The 17,589-nt window shown below is 45.5% G+C and overlaps 2 protein-coding genes across 4 annotated transcripts; one reads left to right on the top strand and one right to left on the bottom strand.

The window, feature by feature from the left end:
- Window positions 1-80: 80 nt before the first annotated feature.
- Window positions 81-5,069, top strand: LOC307238548 (peroxiredoxin-6-like). Its single transcript, XM_080011583.1, has 5 exons — window positions 81-208; window positions 1,087-1,243; window positions 2,035-2,184; window positions 2,854-3,000; window positions 3,964-5,069. Exons 1-5 carry the CDS (start codon window positions 117-119, stop codon window positions 4,090-4,092), a joined length of 675 nt encoding a protein of 224 aa, XP_079867709.1. The 5' UTR covers window positions 81-116; the 3' UTR covers window positions 4,093-5,069.
- Window positions 5,070-5,511: 442 nt separating this feature from the next.
- On the bottom strand, window positions 5,512-16,390 carry fggy (FGGY carbohydrate kinase domain containing). Of its 3 annotated transcripts, XM_080010361.1 has the most exons (17): window positions 16,279-16,390; window positions 14,618-14,825; window positions 14,312-14,423; window positions 13,464-13,615; window positions 13,003-13,091; window positions 12,214-12,329; window positions 11,508-11,636; window positions 10,453-10,556; window positions 10,015-10,122; window positions 9,717-9,778; window positions 9,394-9,565; window positions 8,083-8,157; window positions 7,575-7,695; window positions 7,223-7,317; window positions 6,434-6,495; window positions 6,145-6,258; window positions 5,512-6,052 (listed from the first exon to the last, which is right to left on the bottom strand). In XM_080010361.1, exons 2-16 carry the CDS (start codon window positions 14,813-14,815, stop codon window positions 6,180-6,182), a joined length of 1,674 nt encoding a protein of 557 aa, XP_079866487.1. In that variant the 5' UTR covers window positions 14,816-14,825; window positions 16,279-16,390; the 3' UTR covers window positions 5,512-6,052; window positions 6,145-6,179. The 3 variants fall into 3 exon arrangements, with proteins under 3 accessions (XP_079866487.1, XP_079866485.1, XP_079866486.1); XM_080010359.1 differs by having other exon boundaries at window positions 5,512-6,258; XM_080010360.1 differs by lacking the exon at window positions 16,279-16,390 and adding an exon at window positions 15,379-15,456 and having other exon boundaries at window positions 5,512-6,258.
- Window positions 16,391-17,589: the final 1,199 nt, after the last annotated feature.

Raw genomic sequence — 17,589 nt, 5'->3', positions numbered from 1 at the left:
ATTGCGTTGCGCGAAGGCTGACGTCATCTGACAGCCGGGCTGACGTCACGCGCTCATATGACGTCAGCAGAGCCCCTTCCTGCCCCGTGCTGGTGTCGGTGCTCGCCGCTGCAGGGATGCCGGGGCTGCTGCTCGGCGACGCGTTCCCTAATTTCGAGGCGGAAACGACCGTCGGCCACATCAAATTCCACGACTTTCTGGGAGACGCGTAAGTACGGATCCGAAAAAAAAACAAAAAAAACTTGAATTTCCGCAGACGAGCCGCTCGTAAGCCCGTTCACAGTTCCCCTTTCCTGGTTTCTGCTTTTGGCACATCTCTCCAGAACAGCCAGAAGCTGAAAACCTACATCATATTCTTCTTTTTTTTTTTAAATTTTGATATTTGAAGTTAAAACAACGAGGTGCGGGGCGGTGTGCCTGGGACTCCCCCCCTCTCGTGGCGTTGCACTGACAGGTTGAACGCCGTTATAAAACCGCGGGGGCTGCGCGGGGGCAGGTTGGGCTGCGACGCCGCATGTGAGCGCCAGGAAGTCGCACAGGGGACGGAGCGGCGTCGTCATCGAGTCTAATCCGCCGATACCGGCTGACGGGGCCGATCTCAGGACGCACAACCGCGCCTCCTGTCAAACGTGACAACCTGCACCACCTAGACAAAGGCTGGAGGTGCACGTTTTGGTTTTTGGCACTTGAAAAATGTGAAAGCGTTACAAGTGAAAGTACTTGTCATCTCCAGTGTCCGGGTATGGCAGAGCCTGTAATATGGCATAAAGTTCCACTGTAGCTTTTACAGATGCAGATGAATGTTCATGCAAATCCTGGCTAGGATCTTAAAAAAAAAAAAATAGCGTCGGATATACCTTATTTGTAATGATTGATTTATTGATTGATTTCTTGGTTTATTTATTTCCTTGCTTGTTTGTTTGTTTCAAACTAAAGTAATGTGCCTGTTAAACATTGAGCAGACTGAAAATGATATATATTTGCTTTGAAATGTAGTGGTGTAAAAGTTGAATGTCCTAAACCCCTACTTAATGACATTAAACGAAGCACTTTTACTTGGTTACCTTTACCCCCCACCCCTTCCAGGTGGGGCATCCTGTTCTCCCACCCCAGGGACTACACCCCGGTGTGCACCACTGAGCTGGGCCGAGCCGCCCGACTCTGCAGCGAGTTCACGAAACGCGGCGTCAAGATGATCGCCCTCTCCATCGACAGCCTGGAGAGCCACCACGGCTGGTCCAAGGTGACCCCCTTACAGGACGCTTCAGTCCCACTCTCACTGTCAACGGGCGCTTTGCCACGGTCACAAGAACAAATACTGAAAGACATGTCAGTCAGATTTGTTTGGGGAAAAACAAACAAAAAAAAAAGGACCCCAAATCTGCGTCTCAACTTAAAATACCCGTTTAAAATCACATCCGCGGTTAAGAAACCATTGTGGTAAAAACACACGCTTCACTCAAGGCGTACGGTTACCAGAAAGGGGGCCAGATGGGTTACTGCAAGGAGGCAATTTTATTTGTTAGATCAGAATTATTAAAAACATATATATTAATATAATGCACTTCTTCTTGTTCAAAATATCTTTGAGTTTCCAAAAATGTAAAAGCTTGAAACAATAACACAAACATAAGAACCAATAAAATAAACAATACGCTTTTTTATATTCTGTCTTATATACATACTGCTTCTGCATAGTAATATATTTGTTTTATTTTAAGTTTATTCTAGCCTATTCTAGTCTAGCGTTTTTTTTTTTATTTAATTTAATTTAATTTAATTTAATTTATTTTAATTTAATTTAAATTTTTAACTTATTTTTGTAACCTGTCACCTGCAGTAACTCTGTCGAGTTTTGTGAATAGCCCTGCTAGACTTGGTACAGGCACAGCTTTCCACCCGCTGTGGCGGAAAGAAAAACGTGGCAAATAACTGATGACATTTCTTACGAAAATGCATCCTGTGATTAATGTCGCCTCCCACTCTTTTTAACCGTGTTCAGGTTATGTGTGTGTTTTGCGTCCCCCGCCCCAGGACATCCTGGCGTACAACAGCGTGGAGTCGGGGAGCTGCTCGCTGCCCTTCCCCATCATTGCGGACAGCAAGCGGGAGCTGGCCGTGTCCCTGGGCATGTTGGACCCGGACGAGAGGGACAAGGACGGCATGCCGCTGACCGCACGCTGTGTGGGTCTAACATGACGCCATTTATCCAACACTTTTGTGTCCAAAGGCACTTACCACACCTGCATTTAGTCGGCAGCAGTCAAACCCACTGTATGTCAGTCACAGCCCGTTGATCCTTCTACTCTCATAAGTGGTACTAGTAGAGCTGGAGGGTTTTTGTTTTTTTGTTGTGTTTTTTTTTTTTTAGAAAAGGGGGATGGAGATCCTAGTTCAACCTTTCAGCTGACCTTAGATCTGCCCCGACTCTGGCCCTTTTTAATTAAGTTGTTCCAGGTGTTTTTTTTAATTATTATTTTATTGAGAATATCAGATTTATATTTTTTGTACTTTATATTTATTCATAATATAATTTATCATATTTCATAGTTTAATTTATAACGACTATCCATAAATATTTAGTCAAGATATATAGGTCTTAATCCATTTAAATATATTTTCTTTTTTGTTTGTTTTGCTTGTTGCTGTGAAGCACATTGGGCTTTCTGTTTTAATGCAATGGATTAGTACACAAATAAAGTTTGACACCTCACTCACATGCGCGCACACACACTCTGGTGTGAACGGTGGTATATGGAAACAGCGCTTCTTGTCAACTGAATCACACCCCTTCCCCATCCCCGTCCGCTGCGGCTGAATCTGTGTCGTCGAACGGGCTCTGTCTCTGTGCAGGTGTTTGTCATCGGCCCCGACAAGAGGCTGAAGCTGTCGCTGCTCTACCCGGCGACCACGGGACGCAACTTCGACGAGATCCTGCGCGTGGTGGAGTCCCTGCAGCTCACGGCCGGCAGACGGGTGGCCACGCCCGTCGACTGGCAGGTGGAGGACAGGTTCACACTCAACATTTCTCGGGACGCGGTCCTCGCTCTCATGAGCAGACACCACGCGGGCGAGGACGTTGTTTATCCGGCTAAAACACTGTTTGTAGGCCTCCGTTTCCGGAAGTGAATTTCCCATTCATTCACTCCACCGATGTTTCAGAAAATCCTTTTATCAAGAGTTTGGAGCCTGGAACCAAGCCGGCCAACTACGAGATGAATGGTGACCATAAAACATTGGATTGGGAGCAAAGAAAATAATAAAAAATTGGAGAATGGAAAAAAATGGCAAAGGTACAAGTATGTAATTTTAACATTTTAAGAGGGAAGGAAGCGCTCATCCCATAAACCATTGCGAATGATACCTTTCCAACGACTTCCAACCTAACAATAGTTTAGCTGCTTCTTGAATTTTTGTCATTATTATAGTGTTTGTATTGTTAATAATAGTGTTGTAATATATTGCAGTTCGTGCATATACAGTATAAGGGTTTCAGTTCGGTGGGAGCAGTATCTCACTCGCCGACATGGCGACATTGACCTTCGCTGGCGTGGTCACCACACAGAGCTCCACCCATCAGAGATGTCGCTCTTACCCTGTAGGATTGTGGGTAGTGTAGTACTTCCCCAGGACATAAAACATGTTTTTTTCTGAAAGCAAGGTTGATATCACACGACTTGTGGCTTCTACAGGAGCATAAACCAGCATAAACCATCTCACAGCTTGGTGCCTTGCGTGGTTACCACATTACAGCTAATAATCACTACCTCCCCTCAGAATATGAATGGGATTTTCACTTCCGGAAACTCACCTGACCTCCACCGCGGCGACAGCAGAGAAGGTGGAAGTATAATAAGGGAACTTTTCACTAATGTAGACGCCGTCGGTAATTAAATAACTCGACCTGCCGTTGGACGCGGTGCTCCCCATGTTCTGTTCCTCACGTCTCTCGTCTCCCTGCAGCCGGGGGACAATGTGATGGTTCCTCCCAGCATGTCCGAGGAGGAGGCCGCCTCGCTGTTCCCGTCCGGCGTGTTCACCAAAGATCTGCCCTCTGGGAAAAAGTACCTGCGCTACACGCCTCAACCCTGAGCACCAGCACCGGCACTATCTGCGGAAGAGCAGCGACCAACAAAAAGGGGCACTTATTTCCCGATTAAACCAAAACAGGAACGGCGGGCACGAGGTTGAGCAGGAAGCAGGGGGGGAGATATGCGGAAAGTGAGATGTGGCTCTTGTGAAAAATACATAATTAACAAATTGATTAATAAAAAGCAATGGCTGACTGATGTGAGGTCCAAGCTCAGATTCCATCAAGCTGAATTTCTGGTTGCAAGGACGGGCGGCGGGGAAGCTGATATGTTTCCAATACTAAGCTTGATTGCTATCAACGTCATAAACGGCTCCTGTTTTTTGGGGTGGCATTGTGATGCAAAGCGGATCCCAGAAGGTAAAACTATTTACACGCATTTGCAACTGTTTTCCATGTAGTGTATTGTTGTGCCTTAGCCTTCCCTCTCTAATGAACATAGCCCAGAGGAGACAACGCCTGACAAGCCCTCTGGGATACTCTACTAACTTGTTGACTCAGCAGGTGCGTGTCAATATGCCTAAACCGTCATTTACCATTCGTCAATAACAAGTCATGACCCTCTGAATCTTATCGATTTAATCGTGTTGTTTTCGAAGCCGTCTATTTCGTAAAGCGCACTGTTTACAATACGTTGGCCGTACTTCAAAACCCAGAAAATAAATGATTAAAAGCCTGAAACACCAACGCAGCTTGGATGAGTTATTGGCGTGGCAGACCTTTCGTGACTCGTCTGGTGCAGGTTGTTTCAATCAGGCGGGCGTGGCGGGCCCCTCTCTCCCTCTCGTCCTTCATCCGTCGCGCCCGCGTCTTTGCCCGCCGTTTGAAGGCGGCTGTTGGCTCAGCTGTGTGGGATTTGCCGTAACCCCCGTCCCGGACGACGAGATTACCACCTTTCATCCCGGACGCCGCCGGGGAGAAGGTGTCGGGGTGTAAGGGGGTGGTGTGGTTTAAGCGGCCGCTCCTGCCTTGGGTCTGGTTAATCGGGCCCGGGATCAGGGTGGCTGTACGCCTCTTGCTCCTTAGAGCAATCGACGGGCAACAGGGAAATCACCCATCCCTGCACGCGCACGGGGAAAGCCTCTCATGACGTGGGTCCGTCTGCTCCCGGCTTGTTACGTCTTGCCACTCTCGACAATAAACTGCCGTGTTTGCAACATGGCTGCCTGCGTTGGAGGGCCCCCGATAACGCCACTCGGGTGGGCGTGTCGCAGGCGGAACTGCCACCGGTGTCTTTAATGTGACCAAGAGGAAGGTCAATGGAGGTAGTGAGGCGGCAGGGCCGGGTGGAACAGGAAGCAGAGAGGGAGATATGCAAAAAAAGTGAGATATGGAAATATGAAAAAGCACTCGAAGCCAGGTGAGAATTCCATCTCAGTGGGAAACCAGAAGCACCACGGCCAAAATTGAAACTACGGATAAAAGATTGGTTTATTAGAAACACTCATGGTGAGTAGAATGTTCATAAACATCAATAGCAGCTGTGATGCGTTACAGGCAGACAGACGTTTCATTTCGTCGTTAAATGGGTGTGTACAATTTTTAAACATGTGATTTCATTGTTTCCCACTTTGTCGTCTTCTATAAACGGGACCAAAAGCCTCCTCTTATCCCCGCTCAGGGCCGCGTGGAAGTCAGAGCCTTTACCGCGTTATGGCAGGGCCCGCGGGCACCGAGTGAGAGGCCGTTGCATCGCAGGGTCACACACACTCTCACACACTGACACACACTGACACACACTGACACACACCCCGATGGACTATTTAGGCCCCGCCCCGATGAGCCGAACCTGCGTGCGCTGGGAAGCAGGAAGAAGCCGCTGGAAGAGGCATTCCGATGCCGTGTGTTCACGGCCCCATAACAGACTGTTGGTTGGTTGGTGAGACGTGACAACCTCCTCCTTAGGGTCTCGTCCCAGTGGAGCGTGTAGGTCGGCTGTGCTGTGTGGGTTCTCCTGAAGTTCTGAAGATTTTAAATATAAGCGGCTGGACATAGGATATTTTTCTTGCCGTGATTCGACATGATGCTGAATGATCACATCCGAGAGGGATTACCCTTCTTTTTTTTTTGGGGGGGGGGTTCTCCATCCTCAGCTCCTCATGAGGTCCTGGTACTCCCTCTGGTGGGCAAAGAGCCGTAGGAACACCTGGTACTTCCTTTCATAGAAGCTAACGGGGAAACGGATTTACGCATTCAACATTTAATCACACCAAAAAAGCAGATTAGTATGTACAACCTATAATGTTTAGCGTTTTTTTCCCTATCTAAGGAGGTGACTATCCGTGATGACACAGTAATATATTCCAGACACCTATGTAAAAAAGAAACACAGAACAAACTCACCTTTTGAGGTCATGGTCAGGCCATACAACCTTTCCCACTTTGGCCATTTTCTCCATTGCCTCCTAAAGTACAAATACAACACAGAACAAAATAAAATACAAAACACCGATTAGGTCATAGCCGACTTAAAAATGAAGGGAGAGCAGCCGTGACCCAGTGACCACGCCCCACGCCTCCCGAGGCACCGTGCCGCTCGGAGGCTCTGAGCCGCGTGCTGCATTGGCTCAGAAGTTTAAGGAAACTTGAATGTGTCCAGCTCCGCGGATCAGACAACAGCAACTGCTGGGACAGAAAATGGGCGGGCAGGTGCACTCTGGTCCAAACAATGCGGTCTTATTTTTAGAACAACCGGCCTAAAGGGCTTGGGCTGGAGCCAGAGGCACAATGTCTGCTTTTTGTCACACACACACACACACACACCCACACACACACACACACACACACACACACACACACACAGACACACAGACACACACACACACACACAAGCATTAGTGCTTCCCATTCTACTCCAGCAGAGGGAAGCAGGGAGCCGGTGATTCAAACTTTTTTTTTTTTTTTTTTAATTCCAGGGATAACACTCAGCCTGAGGCTCACCAAATAATAATGTACAAAAAAAGTAATAATGTTTTCTGTACATGTCTTTTTTTACCCGTTTACCGAACTGAACGTGGAAGTTGAGCGGAGATAACATTAAATGCATGATTGCTTTTCTACTTGGGGGGGGGGGCAAGCCTGAGCAAGTTTGCGCTTTTGAATTTGTGTGTGCGTGCGTGTTGCAAACTACACCTGTATGGTTTTATATTCCTGTGACGCACAAGCTCCCAGAACTGCAGCTCCAACCAAAACACCATCCGTCTGACTGGACAGCACCACAGGGAGTCCTGGAAATAGAATTTTAAAAAAAACGTTAAGACTTACTGGGTTAGGAGAACAGGCTCCGTAAATACGACTTCAAACGTCTCTTGTCAAAATCGTCAAAGACAGAATTGTGAATTTTTTTTTAAGTTCATGGTATTTTCAATTCAATAATTATAGGACTACAACGACATATCGAATGAATCCATTTCTATGAAGTTTCAGCGATGTTCAAGGTGTGGCTTCTGTTTTGGCGTGTCAATAATAATCGCCCACATCGTACCTGTGGCACTGGCGTGAATATGCACGAAAAGGGGGTTTTTGCTCAACCCTCCGCACAGAAAAAGGGTGGTGATGCTGTGGCCGGCCTCCTTCATGGTCTCCAGAACATGACGTGTTCCGAGCTGAAGCCAGGGACGAAAAAGGGAACCAAAACACAGGGCAGTTAAACCTGGTCGACGGCCTCGTTATGCCGTTTTGATAAGTAGCACATTTCTGGGATTCAAAAAAATCTGGAGGCGGAAAGCGTGAAGGTGGTTCGATTTTCTGGGAGTTTTCGTTCCCAGAAAAGGATTACTTCAACTCTGGGCTGGCGTCTACTCACACTGAGTTGATTCATACACCCAGAGAGTTTACTCCAAAGACCAGTAACTGCTGCCGCACATGGCAATTTAATGAGGTTCTGAGGTAGCAGGTGTTGGAAGGATATAATGAGGATGAAGGAATGTTGTTCAAATATGAAGGACGGGGAAAAAGAAACAAAAAAAACAAAAAAGGGTGGAAGAACTCACAGCCAGAGCCTGTACGGTGGCCAAATAGAGCCGGGCCAGGTCGTCCAGGGTCTGAGACAGCGTCAAGCCGATCACCTAAAAACAAAGATTTACCCCCAAAAAGTCATACTCTCCTTTGAGCTTTCCACTGTTTCACTCAGCAGCCACTGAATTCATTTTTTTTTAAATCTTAATCTTTAATCGTTTACTCCACCGCATATAACTTTTCGACAACTTTCAAGGTCAGCTGCTGAACACAATACCGCTTTCTTTATATTGAGGCCTTATCGGCAGAAACGGTGTGTGTTATTGACACGGCGGGCCCGGCCCCAGAGCTTTTGAACAGTAGGCTTTGGCGATGGCGACAAAATTCCAATCGGGGGTTTCGTACAAGTAGGAAACAAAACTAAAATAAATAATCTAGAATAAAAACACAGGAAAAGCGGCACGGGAGTCAGGAACCGGCGAGCTCGGCGCACAGGCGTCTGGAGGAGAACTTAAAAAAAGAATACAACTCCACTCCAATTCTCTCCAAGTAAGAAACTAAGGAAATTAAATAAATCTAAATCTTTCTCTATGGGTTTATATTATAATCCTAATATATTAGATTTGCATATAGGGCTGTGAGATCCGATCACAAGTGGTTACTCGAGACGCATGTGGAGACAAATTCTAACGTCAGGTGTGAACAGACGTACTTGTTTACAACGAATAAAGTCGTCGTCACGTTCCATTTCTGCGGTCGTAGTTGTTTCAGACAATACACTTCACAATAAGGGTGAGGAGAACGTCAAGTCACAACAACGAGAGGGAAAACATCACAGTCACTTTTCCAACATGCGATACAAGAACTTTTACACAATGAACATTTCAAATAATAATAAATACAAAACAGCTTGGAGGGAGCCTAGTTGACAGTTTTGTAACTTCATAATAAGTACATTAGTAGATCAATGAATATAATTTCTGCTTGACACATAACAAAAATGGATTATTATGTCCTAATGACCCCAAACTAACAGTCTATAATAGCCCATAGTGTTCAGATGGGACCATTACTTTTAAGGAAATTATAGACTGTTCGTTTGGATTCATTAGGACATAATAATCCATTTTTGTTATTGTTAAAAGTAATGGTCGGGTCTGAACACTATGGGCTGACGCTGGTAGAGAAGAGGTGATGGTAGTCCATCTTTGATATGGAGAACCGGCGCTGAAATGAATCAACTGATTTCTCCGGATAGAAATACTGTCATGATAATTATTTAATATGATTATTATTTATTTTATAGTCATGATTTCTGAGGGTGAGAATGCCACGTGAACCCTCACCATGCCCTTCAAGGTGGGATCGGCCAGGGGGGACCTGTTGCCATGGAAATCGGGCCACAGGTGGAGGCTTGAAGCCAGCGGGTCGACAGCGGCCTGGTCCTCAGTCATCAGACTCAGGTGGGTGTTGAGGTAGGTGTAGATGCTCTCGCCGGTGTGGATATTGTCGCCGAACCTGGATCAGCAAATGGGGCGGTAAATCAGGGCGTTAAAGCACACTGACTTTTTGTCCATCATTAAAGAAAAAGCAAACTTCCCGAAACACCGGAGAATCCCTTACAGAATGACAGTTAGGCCAGAAGGCTTTTGGGAAGCCCGGCACTGACCTCTGACACGTCAGTTCCCGGAGCTGGGAGTAGGCAGCGTGACTCTTCACCATGTGGTCGATCTTGAGGGAGGAATTCACAGAGAAAAAGTGTCATGAGAACCACCGAGAACCAGGAAGTGGGGGTTGAGTCCGCCGCCTGCATTGGCTAATCATTGTTACGTTGTGGAAGAGAGAAGTTCGGAAAAACAAAAAAATAAAGGAAAAGGTCTCACCCCCTGTCCTCCAGTTCGTATGTGTGTCTTTTTAACTCTATGAGTGTCTATTAAACTAGAAACTGCGGCAGGCGGCCGACTGACCAGTCGTCCTGTGGCACTCTGCCCTCCCTCATTGAGCCACAGGTCGGGCACCATGGCGGACATGTACGGTCCCCAAACCCCAGGGACGAACACGGGCTGCCGGCTGATCTGGTGCATAGAGAAGTAAAACACAGAATTTAATATGTGCAATTATATTAGTGCTGTACGACAAAAGCAAAAAGCAGGAACTACATTTTTGTGCACTGTAAGGTCAAAGATCACAACTTTTGGATCAATTCTGAATGAGATCAACTCACGATTAGAATTACGATGATGTTTAATCGATTAATAAGTGGTTAGAGCACGGCGTTAGGCCCAGTGGTCGTCTGCCGTTCTGGGTTCCCAAAACAAGGGCTCGATCCCCGACGGGCCACACCGAGTAGTGCTCTCCATTCTTTGTTCCATAAAATCCATTTTGATATTTCTCCCGCCACCTACAGCCATGTGACAGGACGATGTTCCGCAGATCACCGCCATGCGTGAGGTGATGGGTCGGCCCTCGCAGGGAAGGTGGAAGCCTTTCACGTCCGCGCCAATCACCCCTGGAAACAACCGGTAGAATTCAACGATATTCAGGGGTTTACCACAAGCAGGACCTTCCGCCGGCTCTTAAAGCCAAAAACATTTTATTTTATTTTTTATTTTTTCACCCGAAATCTATAGCAAAGAATAAAGAGGAACGTTCCTGAGACTGTGGCTTCTACTGGCCCACCGTCAGCTGAAGGCTTTATCAACTGCAGATATGCCGTTGGACCACCCTAACCCTATTAACTCCATTTTCTCTTGTGAAAATACTGAGCTATTATCGGGCTCTGTGGGATATCCTATCCTGTTCCTGTTGGCGTTTTGACAGAAACACCTGGGGGGAAAGAAACGCCATCGGGGGGCTAATCTTTCTGCCTCGCTTATCAAAAGGGCCCCGATTCTTTGAAGTGTTCCTCCAACGTCCCGTGGAATTCGGCAGTGACACTAACTGCTGGAATAATGTTTGCCAAGCTGGTTTCAGTTTAAGCTGCGAGGAAGGTCTGCGGGCAGGGGCCAGGGCTGTATGTCATTGTGGCATGTCCAACAACCAAAAAAAGTGCAGGGTGTTTTAACCTCGGCCTGATACAACAATGTGCGATTGGCAGAGGTCACACTTTAGGGGGGGGTCAGAGGGCGGAGTTCAGGAGCAGTTTAACTCCGTGAACAAAACCAGATGGTCCAGGTCTGATTCCTGAGCTCAGGGTCCGCGCTTGTATTGGTAAAAATGTGCTTACTTATATGAAAAAAATATATAATAATAAACACACCTGAAATTTAAGTCATTCTTCAAAAAAATCACATGCACGCAATGTCATTTTCCCTAAAAACATCAACGCAATTCTCCACTGAAATGTACATGTCTCTCTGAGATAGAATCGACAAGGACCGATGTCAGACGGGTATTTTCAGATTGACTTAGACGCAGTTCATCAAGGACCCGTCCAGACTGTCAGTGAACCAGATGTTACCAAGGCCTCCTGCGTGAGCGTCGATCAGGGAGGTTCCCACCGCGGTCCCTGGGTCCAAACCCAGATCTGCCGCCGCTTCCCGAGTGAGGCCGTCTCCCACCGGCGTCCCCGGAGCGCAGGTCAGACTGCCTGGATCCAATTGAAATATATATATATGATACATGATGTTTATTATTCATCACATCTACTGTAAGTACGCTCTCTCCTTGCCTGCTACCATTTGTAGTAGTTCCATATTCATATATTCCAGTTAAAGAACTTAATTTGATTTTAATTCTGTTAATTCAAAGCTCGACATGCAGACACCTACAGAGATCTTTTGAACCATAATAATAATAATAATAATAATAATAATCTGATTCCAGTAATTTCTTCACCTCATCATCACAGCTTGAATTTGGTAGGATACACTGCCATAATGTGTTATTCAGGTACTCTAAACTGGGGATTACGGTGAAGGAATTAAAATAACCCCCATTCACTTCCATTGTAGCTTGTGCATTATGATTGAATGCAGCTCATACCCGGTGGTTTGATGAATTAAAATAATATTTATCAATTTACAGCCTCGAGGGTAAGTATAAGGAAAGCTTAAACATAAAATAATAAAAGATTTCCCCTTGACATGCGGAATTGGAAAATAATATTATTATAAAGTAATAGATAATGGAAGTAATGAAACAGTAATCGTTGCTGTTTGACAGACCAATTTTGGAATAGTTGTCGTCCAGGAGGTCCTCCAAGCCGATGGCCGTCCAAAAACTGTCATCCCATCCCTCTGGAGGGCAGTAGCTCCACTTACACACCAGCGTGCATAAAGACCTGTTGTGCAGATTGCACAACAGCATTTTTGGAAATAGCACGGATGGATTACTGACCTTTTGAATAACAACATATGATGAAAGTTTCATCTAGACACAAACCTTTGACGTCAACATAACTTGAATGACCTCAGTTGAATATGCATAATTGACTGAATTCATAATGGAAATCAACTAACAATGGGTTGTTTACACACCTAATTGTAACCTACCTAACAAGATATTATGACAATATGTCTATTATAGCTATACTCATTATATTGTAAATAATATGATACTTAGGGCTGCACAATGTGGAAAAGAACATGTGACGTGAGATACATTTGTTGCATAATGCAAGGATGTATGTGTTATGTTGTTCATGTTGATGTTATGACACGTGATATCAGGGCAACAGTGTAAGACTGTCATGTCAGCCCGAGTATATTGCACATTTCCATATTGCCGCGACTTAACACAAAAATTCTCCATTTTGCAGCTATAACCATCTTATAATTACAAAACCTGTTTGGTGCAAACAACATACATAGTAAACATAACATGCATAAACAAACAAACATATTTCCTCCCACATTGACACCCCATTCTGAAGGCCACTAATACTACAAATAGAACAAACCATATCGCAGCGTATGGTTTACCCATCACAATCATCTTCACGCTCCAATGTTCACCTCGTCAAAGAGCCGGTTGCCTTCCAGGACAGGAAGTCGGGAAGGTCGAAGAAGTGAGCGGCTTCCATCCAGCAGCTTTCTTTCAGGTTCTGTCGAGGGAGAATCAATGACAGGGACGGAATTAAACTGAGTGATACAAAGCTAAACAAACAGGTGAGGGTGACTCCAATAAAGTCAAAAAGAAAATATACAAATTGAACAAGATTACAAAAAATAAGAACATTTGACAGACATTTGGATAAATAAGCTAAAAGAAAACGACCGAATCGGTCATGTGAGCAGAGGGAGCGAAGTGAAACACACGTGTGTGTGCGCCTACGGGTGTGCAAAATCCGGTTAAGCCTGAACCCCCTTCCCGTAAGAAAAACAAACAGCATGTGTGTTCATTAACCAGTCAGTACAGAGGTGAGACCATAAAGCGGTAACGGTGCCGACCTGCGCTGACCCCTGCGACCTCTCACCTCTTTGAGCCACAGCAGCTTGGGGGGCTGCATCTCAGGTGACATGACCCCGCCCACCCGGCTCAGGACCCTGTGGCCGGTGCTGGTGATCCGAGCGGCCTGCTCCCCCGCCCGATGGTCCATCCACATCACCACGTCGCTCTGCCGCTCAGCTGGGCCGAATCAGGCAGAAAGAAACAGCTGTGGAATGGTTCTTTCACTTGGGAAAACACACCATCAAATCTAAAGTTGTGTATTCCTCTGTACGCAGAGGAATACACAACTTTAAGGATCATACCTGTGAAGTTATAGCCCTGTTTCTAGTCATGCATAATTTGCATTTGTTAATTCCATGTTATGCCTTTTCAAATGGAATTGAAAATGAAAATACACAATATGGCAAAACTAAGTTCCTTTGACACAAATAGAAAATACCAGGAGATCATTTTAAAGTCGGTTTCTCACCATGTTGTTGGAATTTTCCAAAACCTGAAGATAGACAATACCAAAAATCTTTAAAAACGCGTTCCATCCTCTCAAAACGGTGTGCCGAGTCTACCGACTAGTTAAACTAAGCTCTCCTTTCCACAAAAATACAAAAAACATTTGGATGGCTTTTCTAATGTTACATTTTTAGGGAGCATCTGAAAACATTTTAAAGCTTATTTTGTCAGCCCTTTAATGTCACTTGCAATTTAATTTGTTACCCACAATGCACCAAGTGCCTGCTGGGGAATAGTCTGGAGTAATAGTAATAGTAGTAGAGTCTGCCGTGAGCCTCTACGCTGTACAATCTTTACCAACATGGGCTTGTGCTGCCACAAAGTCAACTCACGCCCTTAAAGGAAGCACAGCCGTGGTTTCCTCACCATTCTGGTTGACTGGTACAGGCTGGAAGTTCTTGTTCAAAACCACTAGAGAGCAGGTGGCGTCAAAGCCAATCCCACGTACCTGGCTCCTCTCCACCCCCTGGATCACTCTCTGAAATACATTCATAATATACTGTATAAAGCAAACGAGTGGATGGCGTTCCTCAAATAATAACAATCCCTTCACAGAAATGTAAACAACTCAGCGGGCGCCGATGCTGTTCTGCGAAAGGCCATTTCAAAACCTGAAACCGATTTATTTATATGATCCCATTTGGAAGTAAACGAACGGCTGGGTTCACTTACCCTCACAGCGTCACAGCATCTATCCCAGATCTCGGCGGAGGACTGGGTGTAGTGCTCTGCCTGGGGCTGCCAGATGCTGATGGGCTCCTCTGCGGTGCTTTTCAACCGGCCCTCCCGGGTCACCAGAGCGGCCCGCACACTGGCGGTGCCCACGTCCACGCCGACGAAATAGCACTCCCCTGGTGCAGGCGGCGCCATGAGAAATGACCTGCGGAGAGAGGGAGGGAGAAAGACAGAGATGGGAAATTGTTAATGACTCTTTGGGTAATATAATAATCATATAATAAGATGGTACTTTATTAATCCCCTCCACAGTGGGAGATGTGTGCATCACAGCAGCTCGGTGAGAAACTGATGCAGGGACACAGGACAAAATATATAAATAAACATAAATACGTTTGAGACTAAATAAACACAAGTGATGAGAACAAAATAAAATGATCCAATACAGATAAGTAGGCAAAATAAAAACAAGTAATAATCAAGCTCAGAAATATACAGGGTGTAATTTGGAATTAAATTTAAAAAAAAATCCTCTAACTATAAAATATAAAATAAGCAATGTAAAAAAAAAAAAAAAAAAAAGCTGTTATTGTTGTTGTACACGATATAAGGTAAAGAGATGCAACTTCACTTAACCACGCGTCAATGAAAGTACTCTTGAGTCACACACACACGGAGTGCTCTTACTACTGATATTACCGAGCTGAACTCGATCCTCTCACTACGGGAATAGTCAAAACACAGCCTCACGCACGCACCTCGGATGTGTCCCCCTCCCCCGCCCCCCAAAACAGAAAGGTCTGTCAACACGCAGCTACTTTGGAGGAGGTTGAAAGTCACCTCGCGAAACTAAATCTTAGAACTGCGCGTAAAAGCGTCACGTTTAACGCCGCGCGTCCAACCGCAACGCTGTGGGTTTGTGGACGGGAAGCCGGCGGGGACAAAAATAAGGGCGCCGCCGCATAGTGGGGCGACGTCTGAGTCGCTCTGTTGTTTCCCGAGTTAATAAATCAGTTGATCTCTTATTGAAAAATGACAAACACACTTTATTTTACATTTTATTTTAGTTTTTATTTTTTTGCCCTGGGTTTCCTCCTACCTCTCTGTCTCCCCCTTTCACTGTCAGGAGAATGGTTACACAATAAAGCCACACCAAAAAAAAAAAAAAAAACCATACATCAGGAATAGGAGAGCACTGTAAACAACCACAGAAACTCAAAGTGCGATGGAGAGAAACACTTGTGTGTGTGTGTGCGTGTGATACAAAACCTGTTAGGTTGGTTGGTTGGGGGTTGATGAGAGAATACCAAAAACACATACAAACAATCAATAAATAGCATATTATTTATGCATAGACCACAAGACATTACCACAAACAGGATGTAAGATGAAACTTGTGAATTTCACTTCCGATGTACGATACCAACGCTGTGTCTGTCCGTCAGTAGGTCCAAAAAAAAAACCACTGCAATAATTGAGGCTTAGATAAAAAAATAAAAAAATAAACAACAACAGACCGATATTGCAGTGAAATTTGGACTTAAGATGTCAAACTTTCTTTCTGCATCGAGGCCAGTTCCTATCCTCCACCCTGTGCGTGTTTCGGTGTCTTAGAAGAGATAAACAGCTGTCCGAGGGGAAGTGTTGCCGGCCGTCACCTGATTGTTTGGTCCTGGGATGAACAGCGGCGATGAGGAAAAACTCAGCGGCAGCGCAGGAAGAAACAGATGGTCGCTGATAAACACTGAAACGGCCGTGTTTGAAATGTCTCCCCTCTGTACTCTGCTCCTAATGGACAGAAGGAATACGATTTTGTTCCCTCCGAACGGGATCGTAACATAAACTTTACTCTGTTGACAGATCAGCACATGCAATGCAGCCCTCTCGCTCTCTCTCTCTCTCAATCTCTCTCTCCCCCTCGCTCTCCCTCCCTCTCCCCGTGTTTTGGTCTCATGGAAGGGTGTGTTTTCCAAAGGGCCCTGGTCCCGACCCTGCACGTTTTAAACAAAGGCAGTGCTGTTGCAGGCCCAAAGCAGGCCGGGGCCAACTCTTGATTAGAAAACTGTATTCAGTGGAAACAGCTGGCCGGGGAAGGGTGGAGGAAGGTGGGGTTATCGAAAGGTGACCCGTCGGGCCCACGGAGGGTGAAAAGTGGACAGGGAAACAGGAAGTGCAAGCCGGGGCACAGCGGTGGTTTGATGGGAAAACACGACTCAGCGCCAGTATTTATAAACACAGGTGCACCAGAGAAAACAAGGGGTAAATGGAGTAAGTTAAGTGTGTTGGACCTTCCAATCCAAACTACCGGACTTCATTGCATTTTATTTAATCAGTGTTGGTTATCTTTATTAATCGTAGTGCCATTGTATTGATCCCAGGTATTCACTCAGCTCCATCCTACTTGATTTTATTTTCTCAAGGTTTTTACTGTTTCATATTGTATTTAATGTGTATCGCTGTTTTTCCTACTGTGTTTTCACTCTTATAGGTCTTAGTTTTGTTTTTGCTACCTCCAACCCCTACTCTTACCAAATTTCCCCCCCGGGGGGACGATGAAGACTTGAAAAACCCAAGAAATTTCAATTTCATTTTTGTATGTCACAGAAGACACAAAAGTTTCCAAAACATTTGCAATATGAAAGCTCCGCTTCTAGGTGTCAGAGCAATGACACTGGAGAGTCTATCCCCTCGAGAGCGTTGACCTCAAGCAGTCTCCCGGTCCGTCCGGGGCCTGTGGTCTTAATTTATTTATAGTTTGGGATGAAGAGGGTGTGTTGAATAATACAAGGAAGAGGCCACACGGACTGGACGACTTGTAGTGGAGGACAATGGCTGCACAGAGCTTGAGCACAGAAGCTTCACACTTAGCACTAAGGGCTCCAAGGTTTAACAATTGAAAATACAGTTACGGATTGAATAATAGGCCTTTGTTGGTTGTCATCTCAGGAGAACTAACATTGGTGGGCATA

Source organism: Zeus faber (genome assembly GCF_960531495.2).
Source record: "Zeus faber genome assembly, chromosome: 12".
NCBI classification, from domain to species: Eukaryota; Metazoa; Chordata; class Actinopteri; order Zeiformes; family Zeidae; genus Zeus; species Zeus faber.
This window is presented reverse-complemented; position numbering and strand designations above follow the sequence as displayed.